At 39.9% G+C, this 27,747-nt stretch overlaps 1 protein-coding gene across 1 annotated transcript in view; it reads right to left on the bottom strand.

Annotated features, from left to right (window-relative positions):
• Positions 1-27,747, bottom strand: part of LOC104507483 (ecto-NOX disulfide-thiol exchanger 1) — a gene marked incomplete at its 3' end in the record, with an annotated part of 72,178 nt that overhangs the window by 16,905 nt on the left and 27,526 nt on the right. The window contains exons 4-5 of the mRNA XM_010148789.1: positions 5,183-5,356; positions 3,348-3,554 (exon numbers count right to left, since the gene is read on the bottom strand). Of these exons, the coding sequence (XP_010147091.1) occupies positions 3,348-3,554; positions 5,183-5,356 (381 nt within the window). The remainder of the gene's footprint in view (positions 1-3,347; positions 3,555-5,182; positions 5,357-27,747) is intronic.

Below are 27,747 nucleotides of genomic sequence, written 5' to 3'. Positions count from 1 at the left end.
AGCACTCACTGCATGCTTAGCTTGTCATTTTTAATTTTAGTTTCCCACACAATGGCAGAGGAAAAGACTTTGGGAACTTGCCAGGATCCTCACTTTAAAGGAGCAGCAACAGGAAAAATTAATGAGGGTGCTAAATAAAAATCAAACACAGAATTTCCATATCACACATCTAGTCAAAACTCCATGGCTTGACTTACCTTTGAGTGTTGCTATATTGGAGTTTGGCCAACAGCTGCTTTCTAACTGGGGATCTAGATCAGAGTGTTGATGATGATCAGCGAGAACATAAAATAAAACCAGTACACAGTACTAAATAGAAACCCACCAGGGAAAGTATCATCACAGAAAAAATGTATAAACAGGCTTTTGGGTATAAACAGGTCTGTCTCAAGTCACCTGTTTGTCCCATATTTTCAAGTCCAGGGCCATCAATATTTGCAGGAATTACTGAATTGTCAGCTGCAAGAGTAAAGTACATACAGTTTGAAGAAAGAGCTTTCTCATGGGCTGGTTTGTCGATTTTAGAAAGTCTATTCCTCAGATCAAAATGTAACTTTCAGGCCTAAATGAAAACCTGCCTTCCTCAAGTCAAGTTTTTGATTATAGTCTTCTACCCATCTCCCAGTCTCCTTTTCATACATGTTTACTTGGGAATAGAAAAGAAAAACATCAGTGATTAAACTACTTGATGGATTTTGTAATCACTTGCACAATTCAGATGATAAGCACGGGTAAAATAAGAAGTTTGATGAGATTAGATGGGGTAGACAGATAAAACTGATTAGGTAGACAAAATTATAATTATATTACAGATATCAAAGGCATGATTCTCCCCTAATATATCACACAAACTATATTAACCACAAATTCCACTTGTACATTTCTTTTGTCTCTTAAAGGGAAAAGAAAATGCCTTAAAATATGCTTTATCCCCACCATTTCAGAATACATGGTGATTGAGAATGGAATAAAGACTGGTTAAAAACCCCTTGTATTTCAGTTCAAACAAAACATGTGCCTGCCCATTGCTAGACTTCCCTGCTCTGCAGTGCTGGGGGACAGTCAGTGCTCCTGGTTCCACCTGCAAATTTCAGAGTTGGTATCAAGAAGAAGCAAAACTTGGCTGCAGCATGCCCCTGATTTTCTTCCTCCTCTCTATCAGTTCCACTGTTTTTTTTTCCTGATCTGGTCAGAGACACCAAGTACAGTACTTGAGAAGAAAGAAAAGGTATGGAGGACAAGACAGATTGGAAGGGAGGCTGTGGAGAGAGCATGGAACAGACGGCAAGAGGAAGTGCAGAGAGCAGTGCAACTGTGATAGAAGGAAACAGAAGAAGGAAGGATGGCTCAGGAACTTGGAAAATACTGGCAGAAAATTCAGGATGAAGAAGGACAAGGAAGGGAATCTGCCACCTCCATCTCTGCTCATTTCCCTTATTCTGAACTCTAGTGAGCTATGAATGAGGATGCATGGCAGTACAGGGAATTTCCTACTAATCACCAAATCTGATGCTCCAGGATTTAACACACAGAAAATTAAAATAAAACTTGACTTTGAATGAAGCAAAGGGTGCAGGTCAGCTGCTGAGAAGCAGGAAACTGAGCTAGAGGGACACTGCCAGGGTGGCAGCCGGTACGTTTCTGAGCTTTTCTTTGCTCTCTTTCTTGACACTGTTTTGTTCATCATATACAGTAATCCCAGCTCCTACTGAACCTGGTGTACCCCTCCTCTGCTCCATTACTTGTGGAGATGAGGTCCCCAAGGCAGAGGTTGGAAGCTGGGAAATGTATTACTGCTTTTTACTACTGTGATATGTGTAATCTAGCTCGAAGAACTACAGTATTATGCAACTAGTAAGTGAATAAACAAATAAACAGTAAGGATGGAAAAAATGGGAAGAGACGATGAGGAGGGAGGAAGAAACGAAGTGAAAATAAACCAAAAAAGGAAGAAAAAACAGGGTGGAATGAAGATTTGGAAGAAACCTGAAATACAGTAATATTTCAAAAAATCTTTATATAGAATTCATAAACCTCACATTTTTCTGTAGCTCATTTAAAGCAAGCAGCCAAACCAGAAACAAATAAACAAACTAAAAAAAAACACCACCACAGAATCCAAGCACAAAAACCTTTGTGAAACACAGAACCTATGTTTTTCCTGACCACAAAAGTTGGACGCTCTTTTCTTATCTTTCTTACATTAATTTAAAGATGTAGTTGATGGTGATTTGAGAACCACTTTTTTTAAGCCGTTTGAGCTTCCTATGGACACCTATGGGACACTGGGGTTATTTCCTTACTGTTAAACAAGAGATGGTCAGGATGAGAATTCAAAGAAGCTCCCCTGTTATCTGCCTCCCTAAATCCCATTTTGGGTGGTCCCAGCGTGACCCCCTGAGGTCACCATACGTATGGTGGGTGGCTGAAAGCCAGCCTGTGTCAGATGGTCTTGGCCCTGGCTGCAGTCCCTGGTGCTTGTTTCTTTAAGAATACCTTGCATGTGGGGTGAAAGTGTTCCACAACAAAACAAAGCTTAAGGATCTCCCCAGGACCTAAAAATAGACCTAAAAATAAAGATGAACCAGCCTGTGGTGACTAATACATACTGGGGATGGGATCCATCTCAGGAAGGTGAAGGAAGGCTCAGACAGGAAGCCAATCCTCATATGAAGGAGCCTGTAACCTTAAGAGGCCACTGACAGTCGCTGAAGCCTGATATAAAAAAGCAGATTTTTTTTTCATCTTTGTTCTTCTTTTTTTTTTTTTTTCTCCTGTTACTTTGTTGGAAAATAAATGAGATTCTGAAATTTTATACCTGAGTTTCTGTGGCACTTGTTGTCCTGGAAGGCAACAGACGTAGCCTACGGATGGGGCTCAGAATCTAACCCATGCGGTAGCTGAATACATGCACACATAAAAGCAGCCTTTATTCCAACTGCACTGCAAATCTATAAAAATATGCCAATGAAATTGCCAGCCTATCAGAGAAATTGGCACGGGAAAACAGCAGCATTCCTGGCCTAGTGCCCTCCTCTTTCCACAACCTGTGAGCAAAACTATATAAACCTGTGTAAATCGAAAATAAGATTGTTCTGTAGTGAATTTCAGGATCTGTTGCATTGTTGTGGGATGGCAGGAAATTGCTCCCGGGTAAGCAACACACAAAAACCATGCACAAGTATTGGCAGACACAGAGAAATACAGAATTGCCCCTTGCCACTCCAACTTACAGCCACTAAGCTCAAGAAAGACTCGCTGAGATAAAAGCTAAGAAAATAAGCAAACATTAGCATCACAAAATATAAATGAGAAGCAAGGAAAATCCATTAAAGAATGTGAAGTACCAGAAAGGTAAATGGCTTTATCAACCATAAACTCCTCCGCAAAACGAATGTGACAAAAATTCTTCTTGCTTTTCCGAATTGCTGTGATATCTCCACACTGCTCAAAGACTTCCTGAATAATTTCCTCCGTTGCGTTTTCCGGTAATCCTCCAACAAACACTGTTTTACACCCAGGAGGTCTCTCTCTTGTTGAAGGTGGTGGAAGATCTAAGTCAAAACAGAAATCACATTGGAATACAAAATTTTTCTTTTGATCCATTGGCTATATTCATTCCCCTAATCAGTTCTGGGCAGCAACACTTATTCGACATAGCATGGAGGCGGGAGAGAGGGAGAAGCAAACTAATTGAATATTGCAGAGATTGTCCAAAATTGATTACTTGAACCTAAACCTTTTCAAGTTTTAGGTGGTGTTTCAGAAATTAATTCCTGTCACTGCAGGTTGTTCTCCAGGACAGACGGTAAGGTCTAAAAGTATCTTTTTTTTCCCTGCACAGTCATACAAAAACCAGAAAATATTCTATTTCAAAGTAGGGGAGCTTCTGCAACTCATTTGAACCCAAGAACAGATCTCAAGCACTGGTGCAGTACATTCAAAGCCTGAACTTCACCATCTCTGGCTCATACCCATCACTTGCCACACTCGCCAAGTGCGTGGGCCCTCTGCAAGCCAGCCCACGCTGCATACACCCCGGGCACCTGGTCTGGGCGGACACCTTTCCCTGGTCTCAGCATAATTTCGTTTCTGTCTCAGAGTACAAGAGCACGGCAAACAGAAAAACAAAGTGGGAAACACAACGAAGTGACAGCATGATGAAAACGCTCTGCCAGTTATCTGTTTTGTCTTGTTGCCAGATAATGGAGCAGACGCCAGCACACGGGCAGGATAACCTCGCTGTTTACAAGTGCTCATGAAGTGGAGTGGCTAGAAATGTTATTTTTGTGTGTGTCTATATATACATATATAATATATACACCCTTAAATAATGAAAATTCGTAGATTTTGAAGGCTGAGTAAAAAATATACACTGCTATAACACTTCAACTTTTTTATTTGTAGGTTACGAGTGTATTCCTCTAAAAGTAAGGAGGAATTGTCTAAGAAGAAATCTGATTCCTATGACTTAGATTTTTGGCCCTTTAACAGAGTAAATGGGGTCAGAACTTTAAAATATATGTATTTATACGTATTAACACACACAGCCAGTTTGATTAAAACATGATCTGAGGTCACTGCCAATCCAGAGCACCAGACTCTTTGCTTAATTTTTTTTGTTTTCACAGTCATAGTGAAACTGCTGGTCTGATGGCTCTGAAACTGAACTCCTGGCTCTAACATGCACAAAATCAGGCTTTGTGCCTGAACTGGTGGCTCAGTCAGAAGACTTTTCCACTTGCCCAGTTGCAGGAGGGGCAGAAAAAAGATGGCTCTCGAGGAAGACAACAACTCATTCACATGGTGTTCACAAAAAAATATCAAGAGGCGAGACATAATCCCCCTTTCCCTCTATCTCCCCCACATAAGGACCAGAGTTAGTCAGCATTTGGGTGCAAGGTGCTGTATTCAGGGACACAAGCCCAGAGCGGTCCCATCTAACTGCAGGCACCTGAAGGAGCACAGAGATGATCAGCAGTGTATAATTGTTATATTTTGTGACATTCTAAAGGAAAGACCATTTTCTACCATGAGTAGTGCAGGTATTCAGGCTCTGTTAGCTTTGTTTAAGTTGTTATTTTTCTTTTTTGTACACACTGTGTAATTAGATAAAAATTGATTAAAAATGTTTCATGCAATATGTTTAGGAAAACAACATCCTTTCATCAGATCCACTTACTTGGGTTTGGAGGGAAGAGTGTGCAGCTTTTGCAGTGAATTATTTCTTTGACTACAGGCACATCTGTTGGTGGTGGTGGCGGCACTAACCCCATGCCTGGTATCATTGGGTTAATCGGAGTAATTCCAGTCATCATGCTAAGGCTTGGATCAAAGCCTGGTACACAGATTGAATCTGTAAATATATAACATGAAATCCTGGCTTATAAATCTTGAAACCACTTGTTACTATTTCCTTGCATAGACAGATTTGCTTTAGGCTTTTTTTTTCCCCCCAAGCATCACTGTTAAAAAGAAGGAGAAGGGAAAAAGGGAAAAGACAGAGCAACAGGGAGGAGAGGCAGTGAGGGAAAGGATGAGGGTGAGGGAGGTGCATTTTCAGGGAAAAAAATAAGCTATGTATAAAGAAGGGAATGTTACATAATTTAAAATATTAATATGACTGAGTAAAACACAGTATATTAAAGTGTAAAACCATGCACGATGAATATCTAATTTGGAATTTCTGTTTCATAATGCTACTGTGGTGTTGACATTGCCTTCTGACCAGAGTGTACAAAGAATGTAATTTAACATCGATATGCCCTCTCCATCTAATTGTCAGACAGATTTATGACAACATAGCTTTCTCACATAAGTGACCTTGATTTATGAACACTACAGAGAAAGATCCATTACTGGCTGTTTTATAGAAGTGTAGTTAGCCCAGACTTCTAACCATTTTATCCTAGAATATAAAGTTTCTGGTGTGTAGAATGAGGTCTATTTGAACCTTGGAATGAAATCCTTCTCGTCCTGTTATTTATCCGATTAGTAGATTCTCTTCAACACATGTATTATTAAAATATACCACTACAGCCCCATAACTTAAAATGTATGTTTGGCAAACATTATTCTTTTTCCCTCCTGATCTCTTTGCCAAGACTTCCATACGTATTATTCAAAGCTGAAAGATTTACCAAGGAGCACCAGTACTGTAACACCAGGAATTGTAATAAGCAGATGTTTCAGATGAACTGAGAGCCAACTTCTGAAATTTGCTTTCGTTAAAAACAAGTCTTTGGGTTTCTTGAGGCATAATGAATAAAATATTTGGAGAGACTGATGTCTTTGTTGGCATAACATTGCTGCTATTTGGCATCATCAATTATTTAAAAGAAGAGAGTTACTTTGGTGTTCTGCAGGTTTTCTGCTGAGTTTTCTGGCTAGCAACTGGAAAATATTTAATGATACATGTAAACACGAGGTTTGGTAACTCGGGAGCTTGTTTGTTTTGAGGCAAAAAGGAAATAACTCCTTCTCTGGGATTTTTTTTTTTTTTAATATATATAGTCAGGAAATTTGAACTACATTTTCTACAAGGCATCATGATCAATGCAATATGACCAGAGAGGCCAGTTTTTTCATCTTAAATCTGCTGCTGAGAAGCTATGTGACCCTGGCTCAGCTCACTGACCTTTCTGTATCTGAATTTCTGCATCTACAAAACAGGTACAATAATACTCACTTACTGGTGAGGATTAGCTCACATTTTAATAGCACTTTGCAGGTGTAGAGCACTCTATGAGGGCTGAAAATTAGCATTATGATTCCTGTGAAACATCCATAATCATCTTTTCTGGGAAAGACAACCGAGGATTGGGAACCTCTACTCCAATAGAGCTTGTATATGTCTTGCCCGCACGCTCCCTGCTCTCCATGAACCTACCGTGAGCCTTCATCACTTTCAGGCAGTTCCATACAACAAGCGTAGCAAGCGCACAGCAAGGAAGGATTTGCTTTAGGCTTATTGAAGACTAGTATTAATGAAAACTCATGATATTACATTACTTTTTTTTAATAAGTGGGTTTATGAAGAAGAATTCGCTCTGGGTGCGATGCTTTTTTTTCAAGACTGATGTATATGCATTGCTTTTCATATTAAGCTTTGAAACTTGGAGCCTGTCATTTATTCCACAGGATGCAGTGGTGGTCATATTAAATATTCATGACTAGTGAATGCTGGGAGATAAAGTCAGAGGTGAAAGGGCAACAAACTATTCAAAGAAGTCCTTAGGCTATGCTAATTTGTTGATCTCATTTTAAAAAGTCAGACTTCTGACAGTCACAGCAGCCCATCCTGTGCACCACTCTCCTGCTATGGGTGGAAGTCCATCATTACTACCCGCTGCTAAAGCAGCCCACAGAGCTCCATAGCACACAAAGCAGAGCACCACAACAACACTCAAGGCACAGTGCCATACCAAACTTCTCCTAGGATCAGGGAAAACTGAGTGGAAAGACTCAGAGGGAGGCATCTCATCCTTCCCTTCGGATAAATGTAGGATCAGCTACCGTACTAGACAGGTATGAAATTTCACGTTATATCCAATATCCATAGTAGACCAACAGCATTCTCTTCGGATAAATGTAGGATCAGCTACATTAAAATTTCATGTTATATCCAATATCCGTAGTAGACCAACAGCATTCCGAGGCAAGGATGGAGCAGGTAAGGATGTACAAGAGGACGGACCAAAGGACAAGTTCTTCCTGTCCTGTATGCATCTTTCAGGTCCTACATGACAGCCAAGGAAATACATCGTCATCTGGTGACTGCTACCATATTGTTTTTAATCACTGCCTTTCTCTCTCGAAGACAACTACCAGGTATGTTTCAATTTCGTTACAAGAGTAGTGAACTGAAACAATGGCAAACTCTTGACCAAACTGCAGACACATGCTCTCACTCAGAGGAAAATGGCAGGTTCCAATAAGGTAGAGCTTTCTGAATATTCCTTTGGCAGTAGTGAAGATACAGAGAAAAACAAATCAAAGGGAGATGGCAGCAAGGAAATTCATGTCCACAAACACTGCTAGTGTGGCCTCAAAAGGGAGATGAGAGGAAGAGCTTTTAGGTTTCATCAAGGCAGGTTTGTGATTTAAGTGGAAAAAAATTATTTGCCACTAATTCTTGCCACATGCAAGGAAATGTGACTTTGTATGTAACTTTGCCCATGCTAAATAAGTATATGGCTTTGTCATCAGGTTTTTTTTACAACTGGAATCAATCTACAACAGGACAAGCAGAGTGGTGGGGGCCAACACTCCCGAAATGTCCTTCTAGGTGCACTGGGACTTGATGCCTCCAGAAGGTGACTGTGCTGAGGTATATTGAAGAGGACTGAGTCAATAATTCTTGAAATCTAATTCCATATCTTGCAGGCACTAATCCAAACTCCACTAAGGTCAACGGCAAGACTAATGAAAGCATAGATAGATTTTAACCAGGACCAGGTTTGCTTTCTCTGCCCCCTTACATTCAATTGAAAATGAAATGCTTTCATACATCACATGAGCACTGAGAGGATGCACAGGTACCATTTGTAGAGCATCCTGGAAATGAAACTAATTCTTTGAATACTAAAACCTATTATTATTCACTGCAGTGATGGAAACTTCAGCTGGATTTCTGAACAGTGAAGACCTTGCTCACACACACGAAGGGATCGGTGGTGCTTAAATCTATAGAGAACCTGATGTATGTCACCTACATATTGCTGACAAACTCGGAAGACAGCCTACAGATGGGATGTCCACAGGAAATACTGGTCTGGACTCTGAAGTGTAGAGAAAACAGAACTGATAAAGTCACTGAAAAGGAAAGTCAATAAGTTTGCCACATCTGTGCTAGGATCCTGAAAAATCTCAGGTTTAACTATATTAATACTACCGAGTGGTGCAATAATTGAAGTTGGATATAAAGCTCTTGCCTAGGGATGGGGATGATCATTCATAAGCATCACCACTGCAGTCAGCTTCACATCCTGGCATAATGCCTATCTGGAGCAGGACTGGGACACCAGAGTTAGAGCAGGAGGGAAACTCCTGTTGAACTTGCTGGTAAGTTTGCTTGTCTTCAGAATCAGATACTGATAGAGTTAGGAAGGATTACAAGAATTGGGAATCAACCCTGCTCATGTACATTTTTTAATAGATCCATTTTAGTATGTGATTATTAAGATATTATAGACATGAATATGCTATATTAAACACAAATAGTTACATTAAATTTACATACTACTCATTTGAAGAGTCAAACAAGTAATATTTTATGCTTTCAATGATCATAGCACTATTTTTGAAGGGAGATATACAGGTATTTATGCAGCTAGGTAAGAGTTTATGATCTCTTGGGTTTACGACTACCAACTTGGCAGAAGAGATAAAGTTTACACTTGAAAAACGTTGATAAATAATTACTAAATGAAATCATTAAGCTTAAAAGTAATCACACATAATAAAGAGCTTTAAGAATAGAAAAGCACATGTTGTTCAAGTTAGAGCCCCTGTGGATACTGTATATAAGGTTTGAATATTTACACATTTGTACAAGAGAGTAAAGGCAATGAACATCCATATTTTCAGATCCACGTTCTGTCTAAATTTGGCAAAATGGGTTAATTCCTGTTTCATCTAATAAGAAATTGGCATGGTAGAGAACAATGAAAATGTCTGAAGAACAAATATCTGGAATTGGCAGTCAGAGAGGCAAGAAGAAAAATCTCCTTGAACACTTGGCGTGGTTTTTAAAGCTCCTTTTTCTTTCAAGTAAAATATAGGAGGAACAAAATTTTTCACATGAAATCTTTGTGACTGAAAAAAAAAAAAGAGCAATAAAATCCCTTTAAGGATAACTATATTCTAACACAGTACATAGTGTAAAACAATTGCTTTTATTAGTCTGCATTTTAGGAGCGCAGGAACAACTTTGTCATCCATAAAAATAGCCACAGAATCTTGGAGAAACATCCTTCTTTCTTTCTTTGGCAACTGTTGCTGTCTGAATCACCTTCTGGTTTTGCCCAAATAACACAGATGCGTACTCCTGCCAGCTGTGCTTTTGGCAACTGCACCAATACAAAGTTACCACCCCATTTCCACCAGTCCTTACCACAAGTTATATACCCGCTCAATATTACTTTTTAAGGGTATGGTCCCCTATATGATTCTCATTATTAGCCCTTGGATGTGTCATTTGTTTTGCCTGCAACTGCCAATTGTTTCTGCGGTGTTTTATGACAGCTGCCAAGTTGTATTTCCGTTGGATGCATAAGAACATCCATGTGTGCAAACACAGATTTGTTTGTGTGCCCCTACTCGCACGCATGGAAAGTTTCCACCACCGACAACCAGCAGCCTCTCAGTGGCTACGGTGGTCAGACGTGCTGGTTGAGCACACAGAGAGATGGTGAGTGGTGAAAACAATGATCTGAATGCGAAATATCTAACAAAAATACAAAGAATTGAAAGGGTCCCTACAGCCCTGGGAGTGATAATTTTACACCTAAATAAAACAGTTTATTTTTTGGTAGGGTTGAAAGACAAAAAAAAGATCTGGTTCCAGGAATGGAGTTGCCTGCCAACATGCACTGAAAGGATTAGGACAGTCCAGGCAGCAGCTGGTAAGATGCTCGTTAAACTACAATTTCTGTGGAGAGAAAAAGAAAAGATTCTGGAGACTAGAGATTTGATTTCGTACTTCAGAAACACTATTGCCGAGTATTTCAAGACTGAACACAGAGTTGATTTCTAAAAGCTGAGATTTAAGTTTTCCTGAAAACGTCTGCCTCCCTTAAACCAAATACACTTTTTTTTCTACATACACAAGGACACATATATTGAGGACTACATATTACTTGGCAATAGAGTAGCTTTATTTTTTCCCCAAATGAAGGAAAAACCTTATTAGAATAAGAAAAAGGTTGTTATTCTAAAAACTTCTTCTGATTTTTATCTAAAATTCTCCCTTAAAATTCTACAGTCTGCCAGTGTCTTTATCCTCATGTCAGTCTCCTTCTTCCAAATCTTACCATTTTTGGGGCTTCAGGAAGCTTTTGGTGGAAGTGACCCATTTGGTCAGTATTATAGGGCTTTTCTCAATGTAACAAGCCTTCCTCAAAAAAGGAAAAAAAACCCAGAAGATAAAAGTGGGAGTCCAAGTAGGGTACAAGATCACTCATGTCCCAAGGAGATTGGTCGGTTCAATTTGGTGTTGACCCAGTCGGAGGAGTTGTGCAGCAGCGCTATCAGCCCCAAAGAGTCAGACCTTGGAATGTGGCAGCGTGGCAGCCACTGGCATCTTCCAGTACATTTCCTTGTTCAATGGAGATGTCATTCAACTTCTAGACTTCTCTTTTTCTAAAACAGATGCTGGATTGCCTGGCAAACTTCTATACACATTCCCATAAACAAAGGTAGAGGGAAAATAGTCTGACAACTCTTCCATTTGACCAGCATAACTACTATCATCCTGTCTCAGAGCAAGGACCATCTGACTGTGCCCAGTAGCAGATGCCCAGGGAATCAGAATACGAAAGAGCAAACTATTTTTAGCTTACATAGATTGAGTGTTTACATATTGCCAGAGGTAGAGATCACAGCTGAACAATACTTTCTAGCAGGCACCTCTTCCACACGACTTGATTTATACCTTTTCACTAAATCCTACTGTGCACCTATTTATATTTTGAATCTGTTGGAACCCGTTTATTTCCCTGGCTTTCACAGTGTACTGGTATTAGGGTAGTAACAGAGCGGGGAAACATGCTTCCTTTGCTTTGCTAAAACAAGGCATTTGGCAGTTCCAGGCACACCTTCTAGTTCTTTCATCCTGAGAAATCATGAATAGCTGTTCCTTATTCACCTTATCCACAAGATTACAGATTTTATTTCTGCTTTTATATTTTGCCATCTGTTTGGCATGCAATCTTGGTCTCTGCAGAGCTGCTACAAAGGAATATGTATATGGAACCTCTGATTGTGGCCTCCTTTACAATCCTGAGAAGGTAACTGCATGGGCAGAGATGCCTTTGTAGGTGACCACCTATCCTTGAATATTTGAAGAACTAAATATGAAAGACATGGGCAGATGCCCTTGAATAAGGGCTGCATGAACCTAATCGATGAAGCACCATGTGGGCATAGAACTTCGGCAGGAACAGGAGTAAGGCATGTAGTAGCATCAATGTACATATGTGTGTACACATGTGCATGTGTATATTTGGAGGAGTGGAAAGAAGTGAATGAAGGAGGGGCAGGAAATCACTTCCTTGACTTCCAGGTTTCTCAGCTGGCCAGGGATCCATCTTAACAGCATTCATCAAAAGCTGTATTCTGTGAAACAGAGCCTGGACTGTAGCAAAAATAAGTCTCTAAGGGATTTTTGAGAAAATCAGGGTGTGAGGAGGACTCCAGATGAATGTTTCTCATTAATAATCATACAAGTAATAATTTATATGAACTCTACATTGTCTGCCAGACCCACTCCGTAAACAAAGCTCTTGTAGCATCATCCAAACACTTGTCACTTGAAAATTACTTCTATCAGACACTATCACTACCAAAGCTTTAGGGCTGTATTAGTGTATTGCTTTTTGAAGAGAGTGTTGTGTCTGCACAGAGAAACAGTTTACAGCACACAACCCCAAAACTTTAGATGCTGTTCCTCAGAGCTGGCTATGCTGTATCTAAAACCAGCAAAAGCAAATCTGGCCTCCTCTTGATCCCTGCCCACAAAATCACACACAAACACTATATTTAGAGTAATATACATGACAAAGACTAAATTAAAGAAAACCACCTTCCCTTTTTACAAGCAAATCATGGGGTGAATCACTCATGGTTCATCCTTTATTGCAGCAGAGCTTGGCACAACAGGACCCCAATCCTGTTTAGAGCTCGTAATGTAATGCAAATAACAGGACAGAATAGCAAATAATAATAATACAACACAGCGTTACCACAATAGATGCTATTCTCCTCGTAAGATACAACTTTAATGCTGTTGTGTAAAGAAATCTACAGTGTCGCTGTAATGTTATTTCTATTGCTCTTTCTGCTTATGGGTAGCCAGCATTGCCATTTTGACTTCAGAGATGTCTTGGACACTGCCTGCCCATGGTGAATCTATTTAGTTTCCCCTTAGAACAGCTCTGCAAAGAAGTACCTGACAGGCAAGCCTGAGAATGATCTGGAAAACTCAGGACTTGATGTTGAGGGAGTCTGATGACAGTTTGTCAGTTTTTCACGGCTGACAGCTGCATGTGTAAGAAGCTACAGTCAGAAAAAAATCGACTAATCTCAGTTTCCATCCACAATCAGCTGCTCTACCATGTGTAAAACCCTATTGCTATTTCGGAGGAAACTCGTGGAGGTGAAACTGAAGGGGGAAAAATCAGAGAATAGGGAAGAAGGAAAAAGGTAAAGAGAAAAATCAAAATAAATGCATTGAAAGGGCTGAAGGAGAGGGAAAGATGAGCAGGCAACAGTATTGTCTGTAACATCTATGTCATGGGTCCACAGTCTATCCACAGGCTGTGTTGTCCAGTGCTAGGATCTTTAAGGATTCATGAGTTTATAGCACCTCACAATGTCCAGAGTGCTGACCTTCCCAAAGTCCCCACTGCCGAAGGAGCACTCCATGCAGTAGGAACAATAGCTTCTTCCATCTCCTCCTCAATAAATCACTTCCTCATATGGGCCTAGTCACAAGTTCATTGGGAAGAAAATACCAAAATTGAAAATTCTGCACACTGCCTTCTGATCCCCAGTTAATAGCTCCAAAGCCGGTTTGTAAAAATATGGGACCAGCCAACATGCAAGATTCAATGTAATACCTTGCTTATACAATGTAAAAACTGTGCAGCTGTTATTTCCTGACTTTCAAAATTCTTTGTGCACTCCACTATACACTTCTTGGGATAACCACCTCCAGTTCTGCACTTCTTCATTCTAATTCTTCAGTTTTGGTCTCATCACAGTGGGCTACTCATTAAGGCTAGCCTTAGCCAAATGAAGTTGCCTCTCTAAGCTCCCTGCATTGGAAGCTATTCAGTTTGTTTGCCCAATGAACCTCTTCCTAAAGTACAACTTTGCCATGTTCCTTAAAAACGAGGTTACCTTTCACCTCAAAGCACCAGAAGATGAGAAGAGAAACAAATAAAACATGACTATATGTCCTAGGAACCGTTAATGGATTTTTCTTTGCTTGCTATCTAGAAAAGTGCTGTATTCCTGAAATTTGAGAGGCATTTGTATGGGAAAAAAAGGAAAATCAAATTATTGGAAGATATAAGTACCTAAGTAGATGTAAATGAATACAGAAAGAAGTTGGAGAAATAAGAAAATCTTCAATTCCCAAGCTAGGCTAAGACTGAAATGTAATCCTTGTAATAGATCAAACATAAAAAGCCTCCAACGTGTAAAAGATGGTCAAATACCATCTTCTGGATATTAATGTTACCTCAGAGAAAATGAGAGGAAAAATGAAATTCAGACATTCTATTGGACATTTCCCAAATGAAAACAAAAGGGACCTATTTTTTTTCATGAATCATGAAAGAAGTTATGGCTATTAAACTGGAGTTACCGTGTGGACCCTTGAATCTGTGCAATGCATACAAACACTCTCCTTGACATTCCAGGGTCACAAGAGTAACAACAGCCTTGCCACAACTGGAAAGAAGCTGTACAGTCCAGAAAGGCGTGTCACCTGCATGGGCAAGTTCTTACAGAAACACAGTGAAAACTGTGCTCTGTCAGGCTGAAGGATCCCTCTAGGCCAGAAACCTACCTCTAATGGGAAATCCCTAATTTTGTTTAGTACCAGAAGAGGACAACCCTGAAGCGAAATATCCACATAATAATCTCCCAACCTCCAACACTCTGCAGCTCAGGGGCTTCCTAAGCCAGAGGAAATTCTGTGTCTCCTTCAGAATAATTTTTGGATGAAAATACTAATGAGCTTTATTGCATGGGATGTATTTCTCTTGGTGTCATTACTGGAGATGACAAAAAGTTGTCCTGAGAAATCAGCTGGAAAATCTTTAGTGACGATATTTCAAACTTTTAACCAAGTTATTCTACATGCATACTTCTCCTTTAAAAGCCTGAGCACATAGGCATGAGAAAAACTTAAACTATAACGTTAAATTATTGTTCCTGGTACTACTTTCTGAGTTTCTTTCATGTTAAATCATTTAAATGGCAGAGTCCAAATTCCTAAAATCACTGTATCTTTAACCCACAGAGTACTGGAAAGAAGTTCAGTATACCAGACTTAGTAAAGATTTGCTATCTATAAACCTATGCAGTATGAAATCTTGATATTTGGTATTGTCCTCTACTAGCACTGTTTGACCTCCATACCGTTTATGGCAGTAACTTGTAGGACAATATTTGAATGCTCTGTGCATGTGCAGAATACCTGTTGGATTTGAATTTGATTAACTAACTGTTGAGTAAGTAATAAAGTGGTACTTGGTGAATTAATAAACTGTTTATTGGTTAAGAATTAACCGAGAATCCTATCTTGAGAAATACTATGCTACATAAAACACAATCTGAAAAGAAGCCAGGGTTGATAGCAGCAAGTAATGCTCCTGAGTGTCTATAAAAAGAGCTGTCTTTAATTAAAAACTCCAACGTGCTATGATAAAGCTAGTTTGTTAGATTTTGGCTTTAAAAGCCATCTAGCACCTCAGCAAACTGAAAACATTCCTATGTGCTTAGCTCTCAGTGCAAGTACAATGTCTGTTACTGAAGATCTTCAGGACGATGTGAAATCATTAAGCTGCTTTATGGAAGCAGGTATCTTAGCTACTGTCAGGCTCAGGCCATGTGCAGCATATCTCCATCCAAAACAGGAGGATTTGTGAGTTCACAGGTTGTCTCAGACAGGTATGGCCTGAGGACTGGGTAGCCACGTGGGGAGGAAGAGGGTGAGCTGTGGTGACAAGACAGTTTGCACACAGACATAGGTGACAAAGGATGTAAAATCAGACACAAGAGACTTGAAGAACAAGCATTTTGCCATGAGCAGTATGGGGTGAAAGCTGTATAAAACAAGAGAACAGAAAGAACCATACAAAGCACACTTCCTTTTACATTCAAAAGAGGAAGAATGGCAGAAAAGACACTGGAATTGAGCCTCAATGCTCAGGCAATCATCTCTTCTCCAGCTTTGGATAACCCACAACACCCTCAGCTTTGGACTGTCTGCAACACCCTCAGTTTTTAGCTAGACATCTGCTAGAAGGGAGGATAATAAAGTGTGCTAGACAAAAACGGAGTATGTTCCCTATGAAGCAGGAGATTTTTTTTTTTACTCTTTCCATTGTTACACATGTGATTTGACCTGTCTTCTGAAACACAAACAAATAAATGGAAGACATTAAACAAACATAAGCTATAAGCTTCCACATTTTAGCATTGTCTTACTCTGCACCTGGTAAATTAATGAATGTAATACCGTGCTTGAGCTAGAAGTATTCAGAATATAGTTTTTGAAACATCTCTTCATTAGCTAAGGCTTCATTTGACCACCTCTCCCCTTCACAATTTTCACAGGGTTTGAAAAATTTGTGATGCATTTGCTGCAATTCAAGATAATGTTTCAACTTCCCTTTCTGTCTATGAATCTGACTGATTGTTTTTACATCTTGACAATAGAAGCACAAGGGCCCTCTCAGCTCTCTGAAGTGCCTATTTTAGGCAGCCAGTCTCAATGGTTAAATGGCTGGCAATGGTGTTAACTGGAGTACTCTCCATGGCTGGTAGAGAAATCCAAATGGGATACCCCTAACTTAATAATAAAACAATTCCCCTTCTTCAACATGCTGTTTGAGTACAGTAATTATTCCATTGACCAATTTAGAAGAGGCTTGACATTAAAACTGTGTCAGGAGAGTGTGCGTCACACTAAGGTAAATAAGGGTAGTCCATATGTCTGAAAGCTGTTATTTCAGCCTTTCAGCAGACTCAGACATTTCTGCATCCTTTGACATCTGGGTCACAACTGTGAAGTTCCTAGCACAAGTACAATAATTATAACATTATGACTAGCTTTTTCAGCTCATCTCCATTTCTTTTGCATCTCCCACAGAGCAGAGAACACTTCTCTCCACCATCTGGGCATATCTCTAGTACAAGGAAGGTCAGCAGCATCTAGAGATGCCAGAGTAGCCAGCTGCTCTGCAGGCCTCCCTCCCTGGGGCCTTAGTACCAGAGTCATTATCAATGGAACGATGCGGGCTAATAAACCTTGATTTTGGCAAATAGCCCAGAGGCAGCCAGCTGGGATGGGTTAAATCGTCCTGAGGTTCTCTTAAGTTACTTTGGGACCTGTGCAGGTCAGTGCACAGAACTGGGTTAATGCTTTTAGCCCCCAGTGACTCCTTCCAACTCTCCTGTTTCTCACAGCAAGGGGAAATGCATGCCTCAACTAATAATAAACCAAGGCTGAGCATGTGGAGAACACCGTGCCAAATATCAAACAGCTGGGGCTCTCTGGACAGCTATTAGCTAGCCCAATCACAGCATCGCCTAAAGTCTTCAAGAAAAGAAGTGAAAATAAGATGGGCAAAAAAGAAACTTCCAAATCAACTAGAAAAAAATAGTCTTAGAACATTTGTATAAAGCTCTTGTGTCTTGTCAAGGAGTTTATTATGACATAGCTTTTATTTCATAGCAAACACAACCTCTCATCACGTTCTTCACCAAAAAAGGGATTTAAAAGACGAAAAATTCTTACAGGAAGAAGAAGGAATCTGTCTAAGAACACTTGCATCTCTGTACCTCCAAAATAACTTAAAATACAGGCACTGTTCTTGGCTGTCTTTCAGCACGGGAAAAAGAAAAAGTAGCAATCGATGACATTCTTACAATGTCATATTTCATTATCCAGCTTAACAGGGAAAAATCTTATTTGAAATTAAATCAGGAGTCTTTATAAATGAACAGCATACTTCAGGAAGCAGCATGAGATGTTGTGTGAACAAAATTAGTTCAATTTGTGTCCCGATTAAGAAAGAATGCAGGCTTTGTATCTCTTGTGCATACAACATTTTAATTTAGATTGTATTAGTGGCTGCGCACAAAACTTGTAACTTAAAATTGCTAGAGAATTTCAACTGTAATTTCTGTCAGCCTGCACCAAAAGTTCATCTGCTAATAATTCAGAGCAGTGAACAAAAGGCATAGCAATTTCACACACACTCACACACAAAACCAACTTCACCATTCAGAAATGAAATTAGACTTTTTTATTTACAATTTATTACCAGAACACTCTATGTGTGACTTTCTTTGACAATGCTTTCAAGAAATATTCAGGTTTATAAACACCAACAGAAGAGACATTCATTATATCAAGAAGCATCAATTTTTTTGCAAATTACAGATAAAACCAACTGATATCAGACATGCTTTGTTTCAAATTACGATGATTCTTTATCCTGTTTTTAGGGAAAATATGTTTCTTTGTAACATTTACAGGCTAGAAAATGTTATTCACATTAAGATGCTTCTTTTGCGTCACCATGCACATTTCCACAGCTAGGGTTCTGTGAACAATTTTCTAATAAACCATTTTTTGAGAGGTTTGTACATCAACTATAAAAACGTGTTCCAGGACGAAAATTGGCAGTGTTGGTTCTCAGTTCAAGGATACATGATAGTATTATTTTTAATGTATTTTTAGCATCATTTCAATATGAAAAAGAAACCCAAACTTCCTTCACATGCTTTTTGAAGCATTTTTTTAAAAGGTGTTAAAATACAATCTCTAGTACTGGGGCAATATAAAAATAACATACAAGTCATGTAAATGTATTGGGAGGGAAGAGGAAGGTGCTGTCATATTTGACATTCAATGTACAATAAATGCAGCATAATTGAGAAATGCTCAATAAATAGCATGTGATTATTTAAGCCTGCAAACAGTCTTTGTTAAGGTCCGTCCCAAGAGGCTGTCAAAGAAATTGTGCAGGCATAAAGTGAGAGGCAAAGTCTTTTCATGATTGATACATATCAGAAGTTGGCCAAAGAGACAGGAAAACCAAGAATAGGAACAAACAAGCACTTTTCACTTGAGTTGGGCAGTGCGATTTGAGGTAATGTTGATAATTGTATTGAAAAGAGAGGGAGTAATGTTACAGTAAAACCCACAAAAAGACATCATTGATTGCCTGAAAAAAAACCCACACATATATGTCAAGAGGCGTTTTAGAGGAACCAAACACAAGGAAGGCCGATGGGCACAAGGATGTCAGTGCTAACAAATCCCAAACGAGGCTCTTTGCAGAGGATGGGCTGAAAGGCTCATGCAGTAAGGATACAACTGTGGCAACTGCATCAAAGGGTCCAGGGAACCCAATTAAAGGCTAGCCTGGATGAGGGACACGAAAAAAAAGTATGGGGAAAATACTGCAAGCCTCTTAGAAAAACCAGACTCTCACCTGACATACCATGTTCTGAATTAGTCACTGCAAGCAATATAAAAGCACAGCAAAAATAGGAGAATGAGTGTCATCAGGAACATTATAAAGTAGCTAATAGGAGCAACCACTGAAAAAGCCTTGGATTGCTCACTGGGGAGAAGAGGCAGGTATGTAGGAGCATTACAAAGCTCATGAATTTTACAGAGAGGGTAGGTGGACAGGTTTTGTGAACTCTGCTCCATGACAAAAAGCTGGAAAGAATTTAATGAAATAAATAGAGAGGTTGTAAATGAAGTACAGGTAGGTGGAAACACATCTTAATTGCAACAAGGAATTACTCCCATGGAACAACATGTTATGTAAGACTTAACCGAAGGAAGACCTTATGAGAAAACGTAAATAAAGAAAGAAACAAAGACAAAGACACACGAAGAAATGTATTGTAGACTTTAGACAACAAAAGTGTTCAAAATGATAAAACAGGAGGCAGGGCTGTTAAGGTCATCTATTATTAAAACCGTCTGACACTTCCTATTACAACACCCTGTTGTCAGTTGCTTTTAGCTTTGCCAATCATTAACAGTTTGGACTGAAATTTTACACATTGAATATCTGCCTGAGGCCGAAATACTCTGGAAAATTTTGGTCTGAACAATTCAACTGCTGCACAAGCAGAGACAGAGAAAAATACTTGGGTATTCTATTTCATTTTAAAAAATTGGGTGTTCTGTCTTGGCAGTTGTAGCCCCTCCAGGCTTTGGGGGGGGGATGTAATATTTCAGAGGTGAAAAATCTTTGCATTGTAGTGGTAATATTTGCCATTCTCTTTAAACTCCCCCTAAAATTCAGGCAAAATTATCCCTTTGAATAAAATGATATTCACTCATACTCTGAAAAATAGATCTATTTTTGGCTTTAATAGCTGAAATCACAAAGGATTACATCTTCCGTGAATGTGCCAGATTATGTTTGCGCCTCTGCTCGGCAACCAAGGAAAGAGTTAAAGCAGAAAGATCTTAGCTACTGTCAACGTTTGAAATTATTTGTTCCAGCTTTTTAGAACTTGAAATCTAAAGTTGCCTTCTACTTCTGTCCTCTTTTTCCTTCAGTCTGCAAAGTTTCCAGCTTAGCCAGCGAGGATGAATCTAACCTTGTGACACTTGCTGAGATCAGAGTGGTTAAATCAGAACATTGTCTGAGCAGCCTGGATCTCCTAAAAGCCTGTCAGGTCTGGAGCAGCTAATTGGGTCTTGCCCCATATGTTCTGCCGGTGATTTTTCCAGTAACTGAACACAGAGAGCAACACAGCCAGCAAGCAGATTTTTCCCAAGTTTTGCCATTCCTGTCCCTTTCTTCATTTCTTTCATGCTGATCCTAGGAGATGTGTGTAAAGTTCTGAAATTTTGGCTTTTTTCACTTGCTGGCCATTTCATTTGAAACATCCCCACTCTGCAGAAGTTTTGAAGGGAAACAAACTTTTCAGACTATAACCTGAAGTAGGATACATCATAACCAGGATGGATCTAGTCCACTCTGCACCAGGTGCTAGCTCACCACCCAATACCCGTTTCACCAGGAAGGCAGAAAACAGCCTTTCAAGCAGTTCATGAAGATAAGGCAGCTGATGGAAGCTTCTCGCAGGTACCCCAGGACCAAAGAGAGAGCAGATAAGTCGGTAGGTGGCTGACTGTACCATGTACCCTCCCTTACCCTCCATCAGGAACAGCTCAGCTTGCTGTGTTGCTCTACAATGGGCACAGGAAAGGGCATTTGGGGGGCTGCTGGTGGGAAAGGAGAGACTAGGTGGTGAGTGGCAGTGCCATCAGCTTGGTTGGCATGGGGCAGATGGTTTAAAATCTGGATGTAGCCCATGCAGCTGGGCTGGCTGAAATCCCTAGAGTCAGTAGATTCGGGACTTGCTGGTTTTTTTTTCACACCAGCTGAACTGTTTAGCTCTGTAGGTCATGTTCTCAGATGTATTACAGATGTATTCAGGGGAGCTTAGAGAAGAGGCTTTTAGCACCTGGGACTGCCAGTGAGGGCTTTGTCCTTTGATTTGTGCTCAGGTGGCCTCAGGAGAGTTTGGAGTTTTTGGGGCTGGGGTACTTAACAAAGGCTGCTAATGGACCACATGCCCTGCTGCCCTGCTCTGCATAATGCCAGCTCTCCACCACCTTTGCCATGAGGGTGAATTTTCTGTCTTTCACATTTTAGGCAGCTTTATAGCTTCTTTGCACTACTGAAATGGGACAGAAGGATCAGGTTAAGAAAGGTCCCTTCTAAGTGTAGCATACGTACTTTGAACCCAACTGGTGAATTTGCTGTCTGGAGAGGTTTCCAACTGGCTCCTTTGGTCTCTGGGCACTGAGAGGATTTATGCTGCACACCGTGTACTCTAGTTCCAGATATTTAAATCAGGAATGTACTTGTCTGAGCTTCACAGGAAAGTATACTATTTCAGATAGAATTATGGCCAGCATCTTTATGTTTTGTTGTCACTTAAGCATTAAACAGCTTCATGCCGCCTTGTATAATTCTCAAAACAGTCAGGTTTCTCAGATTAAATGCCAGTCTCACATTATGAAGCAGGTTGTGTTCCTGAGAACTAAATCACGAAATAACTATGGTCCTAGGCCAGGAACTCATGTGTATTATTTTTGCACTTACCTTTTCCATCATTTCCAGATTATAGGTTTTATGTTATCATGAACACCCATGGTCATGGTACCCCTCAAAACATGAATCGATGTCATTCTGAATCACAGGTGAGATATAGCCCATCCATCAAAAAAACATCCAACGTGGCAGAAGTAATGCAAAGCTTTCCCACTTTATCTGCCACTTTATAAATCTGACTGCACTTGTCTGAATCTTTTTCCCTAGGGCTTGTTAAATTTCAGCAGAATTCTCCTTCATGTTGTGAACTGAATATGAAAAAAGTAAAGCAACCAGACTGATACTCAGTAAAGCTAAAATGCTTAGTAACACTGATGCAGGAGGTGAGCAAACCACAGCTTATTAGCATGATTTTCTAGGGAAAAAAAAACCAAACCATGCCTCTTCAGCAGAGAAAGAAACAATCTCATATATCTTGAAAAGGAAAAAGAGGGATAAAAGAGAGATGACTGATACGAGCAAAGATAAAAATCTAAAACACCCAGCAACTCTTTCTTTGACGTTCCCCTTTGAAGGCAGTCTACTGCAGAGCAGAATATTCTAAAATAAATATTGTGGACTGCACTTTGCATCCAGTTCCACCAGTGTGACTCCGCTGCTACTAGCAGGGCTGTGCCAGGGTCCCAGGTGGCAAGGATGAAAACAGAAACTCATTATGGAATGAGAAATGTAAGAAAGCTTTGGTGAGAGCACATTCCCTGCAGAGTGCCACGCAACTAAAAAGAACATTTAAATAATACTGGCCCTTGATCCTCTCAAAAGCTGAGAGAACATTTATTCAGCTTGAATTCCAAAAACCCAGCCACAGTTTATAAAACGTGCTTGATCCTTGTGTAAGACCCTTTGGCATTTTCTTTCAGAGAAAAGATCTCCAGATGTTATTTTTACAGTTCACCTTAAGTAAATGTATGTATTTAGCTAAACAGGCTTAAACGCAAGAGCTACCTAAGAGAACAATGATGATATGCTTGACTTGATTTATAGACCAACTGTCAAACCCCTGTTTATGAACATCTGGCTGGGAAGGTGATTTGAAAAGTTTTTCTGTCAGCAAATATCAGCATCGTAAGCTCTTCTGCTTACAGACAGCTCTAAATTGTAAATGTAATTAGTGGAGAAACGGCATCGGAGTGTACATCTAAAGTCACGTTCATCTTATCCATACACACAAAACATTCATCTTACAGCATTGCTAACGTGTAATGAGCAATCATTCGCAACTTCTTAATTAACAAAATACACAAAATACTTCCCCTACCAGCTGCACAAGCAAGTGCAAGGCTGTCTCTCAGTTCAGCCCTTCCAGGTAAGCTCATACGGCTCCCTAACTTTTCAGCAACCCCCATGGCCTGCATACGGCAGCCCAGCTGTCTTCACACTCCCATACCTGTTCCCTCTAGCTTTGTCCTCTAGGTCCAGCAGGAGATCCTGGGGGAGAGGAGCCTCACCTGTCCTCTGCCCACCTCCATCTGTTTCTTAGCACAGTTTCTGCAGTTTCCCATGAATACAACAGCTTGCAAGGGCCTAAATGCCACAGCAAAATTCCTAATTCAAAGGCTGATATCATGTAGAAATCTACAAAGAAAGGCTGATCCCAGGAAAATGAAATTTTTCTCTCCTTGCCCTGTTTTGCAACAACATACAACTCTGGGATGACACAATCCAGGAACCCTTTCTGTAATTCAATTCTAGTTCTGAAGCAAAAGTCTACTTTCATCCTGGGTCTAATCTAATAGAGTGGAGTGATGAGGCTTTTTTGTGAGGAATTTCTTTGTTCACTGAGGAACAAAGCAGCAGCTTTATTGTAGAAATTCCCTTTCAGCTGAAATGAAGATAACACCAATCCGGGACCTCACTATAGATTCAGAGAGATTCATATCACTGACACCAAAAAATCTAACCACGGAACCTCTGACAGGAGCCTTTTCACCTCCTCATTTGGCCTGTGGAAAAGGTGGAAAACTGAGTAGAGTTTTTCAGCCTACTTACGGTAATCTCTACATCCCCTAAAGGAGATTTCTATCTCTTTCCAGAAGCTATGACAGGAACATACCATCATCACACTCCTTTCTTTGGCACTCCTGTTGCATATCCAGTAATATGGAGGCAGAACCTTGTACACTTCCTTGATATAAAGAAACTCCTGGGAAATTACTGGAGTACCTCATTAAATCCACAAGAACAAAATGGAACTAAGTCCAAACTTGGCCTTGGTGCCAAATTTACTGTGAACCAGAGAAGTGTCTTCTAACAGTCTTGTTTTGGTTAAGTCCCATTAGCAAAAAACTGTTATATTCTTGAGTGGTTATGCATACAAGCAACAGCCAAGACATTTACTGACCAGGATAGGATGTTCAGACATGCTTAAAACATTGAAGAGCTTCATCACATGAAAACATCACAAAAGCCATTGACTAGAAAACTGTTGCAAAAGGAACAAGATGAAAAATGTCTCAGACTGAAATGGAATGGTAGTCCATTTTGAATGAGGCAAAAGGTATTTAGGAGATAGGGAGCACAGAAAGAGAAGCTGGAGGTTTTTTTAAGACATTGTGGTTATAAATGATAAGAAAAATAAGTATGGAAGCAGCATATTTGTTTCAATTTCCAAAAGTATTTGACAAGTTTTCACAGGAGAGATTAATGACTAAGAGGCACAGAACAAGAATAAAGAAATAAAAAAGTTTTCTGTATATAAAAACTAGCTCAAATTATTGTTTTGCCCTTAAAAGAAGACTACTCCTCTCACAGAAGACATCTTCGCCTTATAGCCACAAACAGACCAATATCCTATGGGTGAGGATTTGGAGGGATACTTTAAGAATAATGTCACACATTTGTAAAAGTATTTCTGTAGCTGCAATGATCTAAAGTCATAAACAAGCTAAGGTTTATGGGGTGACTGAGTCAGAAAAAAAAAAAAAGAAAAAAAAGAGAAGCCCATGTTCAGGTCTGAGATGGAAGCAGTGAACTTCCAAACTAAATACAAGCAGGGAGCACATCCTTTGAGTTTAATTAGATAGACCAGGTAGACCAAAGAAAAGGCAGGTTGGCACCCGTAAAAGACAAGGGTATATTAAAAGGGAAGTGGTGACACGGTAGTTATTCTGTAAAGAAATAGATAGATAAGCTTGTGGCAGATGAAAAGATTAATAAAAGGAGGAAAATTATAATGTGCTGCAAAACTGCTCCTTCCTTTGCATTCACCTTTTTTACTGTCGGCTATAATTAAAGTTTTAGTCCCCCGGTTGGCTCAGATCATCAGAGGGATGGTGCATATTTTTCCATCTACTCAGGTTGGTCCAAGAAGCCGTATGACTTTCACCCACAAATCTTGCTTCATGCAAAAAGCATGCAGGTGTACAGCCTGCTTTTAGAAATATGTGGCACTCGCTTTCTTGTGCTGTGAGCAAATCTGTATCGGAGGAGCCCACTGTGACCCTGCCTCTCGTCCTCCCTTTTGCACTCACAAAGCTTGATTTGTTATCGGCACACAGTCTCTGAGGTCAGGGCAGCACAGGTTGCGAGTGGGTCTGGGCATTAAATGAGTGGGTTAATTATATGTGATGGAAAAGACTCATTTTTGTTTGTTTGTTTTCTGGGTTTTCTAATCTAAAAGACAGATGAAGCCTGGTCTTTTACGGTCAGATTCATTTTTCTTTATTTTACTAATGCAAGTTAAAAAAAATTACAACCTCTTATTCTTGCTGGCTCTGCAGACTTGTAGAAGTGGAAGAGGGAAACTGGGTCCTATTCTGGTCTGTATTATTGATGGAAGGGCTCTCTCTGTCTAACCCTGGGATCACATTCTCTCCTCTCACGTTCATTTCCAGAACTCCAGGGGGGACAATCAAGGATCCAATCACAATATTTGGCCAGCAACATTTTACTACTGGATTTTACTGATGCCAGAGCAAAACCAGGTTTCTTACCCTTAAAATCCCCAAATGAGTTTGCAGAGCAGGCAGTACATGCAAACCTGTAAACTCTATTTATATGCAGCCATCAAGTAACATGGACTTTCCTGATATTTTCAATCTATAACACAATCGTAAAAGAAAACTATGACAGGTTGTCATCTTTCGATCATAAAAGCATGGTGAGCAATAAAAAAAGTCCTCTGGAGGACTTCTTTAGTTCATGCTACTATATACATATGTGGATGAGGCATTAAATGTAGTATCTCAGGGCTACAGCTGAAACAAATCTTGGCAGCACAACAAATAACAGGTCATGTAATCAAGTCTACTGAGATGTGGCTCTCATGCAATGTGGCCCACAGAGGCCAGATGCCATTCTGCATCGGCAAATGTGAAATAATTGAGTCAGGGTAAGGAAAACAACCTAAGAAATGTGCAAAACCCAAAACTGCCTTAGAATTCTAACAAGAAAACACTGAGAAAATATCAGTAGATCCACCACCCGATGCCTGTTAGCATTAAGAAAGGAGAATTACACTGTACAGTAACAGCAGCTAGGGTATGCAGACGTGTGATAATGTTTCTGTTACACAATCCTTAGAATAATGGGGTCCCCCTGTTACTACCTGAGGTAGCTAAGAGATCTTAATGCCCATTAGTAGATAGCTGTTGCATTACAGAGATTGAATTCAAATCTGCACCAACACTCTTGATGGAAAACTAGAGATCAGGGTAAAGAGGAGGCAGGGTTGTAAGAACACAACTGCCTGTTAAAGGAACTGTGGTAAAAAAGCCCTCCACGGAGAACTCGGGGCCTCAAATCCCTGAATGAATAGTTGGAAGGATGGTTAGCTCTCATGTCCCCGATGAGCTCAACTGCTGAGATAAAACACTGGAAGAGAGGCAGTCCCTAAGGGACACCAAATGGTGTATATGAGTCATTAGCTAGCCTCATTTTGTTTTCTTAGCACTGCACCTTTACATTGCTAAGGCGTGCACACGTGTGGAGGCACATGTCACCCCGTAAAGTGGTGCTGAAGCATCTATAGGGAAATATATGTTGGGTTCCTTCATGGAGCTATATCCCCTCCTGAGGTCCACTGCTAGAAACTTCTGTTCATATATATAATATCCCCCTTGACTTCAAGAGGACAATCTTTGCCATGATGATTACATGCAGGACTGTTTCTGAAGAATTGGATGGTTTGAGTTTGTTTTATCTTAACTCAGGCTTAAATTCCACTTGGACAACAACAAAAAACAACAGAAATGCAGGCTGCTTGCTCTTTTTGAAGGGAAAACATAGGACACATGTTCCAAACCATATTTCGATTTTAAAGCTCAGAATTAACACCTTGAATTGCAGCCAGAAATGATCTTAGTCTTGAGGCTGAAAGCCCTTAGTCTTGGGAGTTGATAAATCAGCCATGACAAACCTGAACCAGCTATGGTTTATTATAAAATCAAGCTTGATTATCTACTTGAGATAATTAGACAGGCCAGAACAAAAGGACACAAAGTTAAAAAGGAACAAATGTAGGAAGAGCTGGAAGAGATATTTTACTTTATACAGGCTGGTGAACAGCAAGAATGAACTTGCACATGTACTTGAGATTCTTTCATATACTGAATTCTGGCTGATAACATGAAGAGACCCAGCAATATTTATATAAGCAATTCATTAAACCAGCTGCTCTTGGAGCTGTTCAGGT

Source organism: Eurypyga helias, unplaced genomic scaffold, assembly GCF_000690775.1.
Source record: "Eurypyga helias isolate BGI_N326 unplaced genomic scaffold, ASM69077v1 scaffold853, whole genome shotgun sequence".
In the NCBI taxonomy this organism is placed as follows: Eukaryota; Metazoa; Chordata; class Aves; order Eurypygiformes; family Eurypygidae; genus Eurypyga; species Eurypyga helias.
The sequence above is the reverse complement of the archived record's forward strand: the minus strand, read 5'-3'. Positions and strand labels throughout refer to the sequence as shown.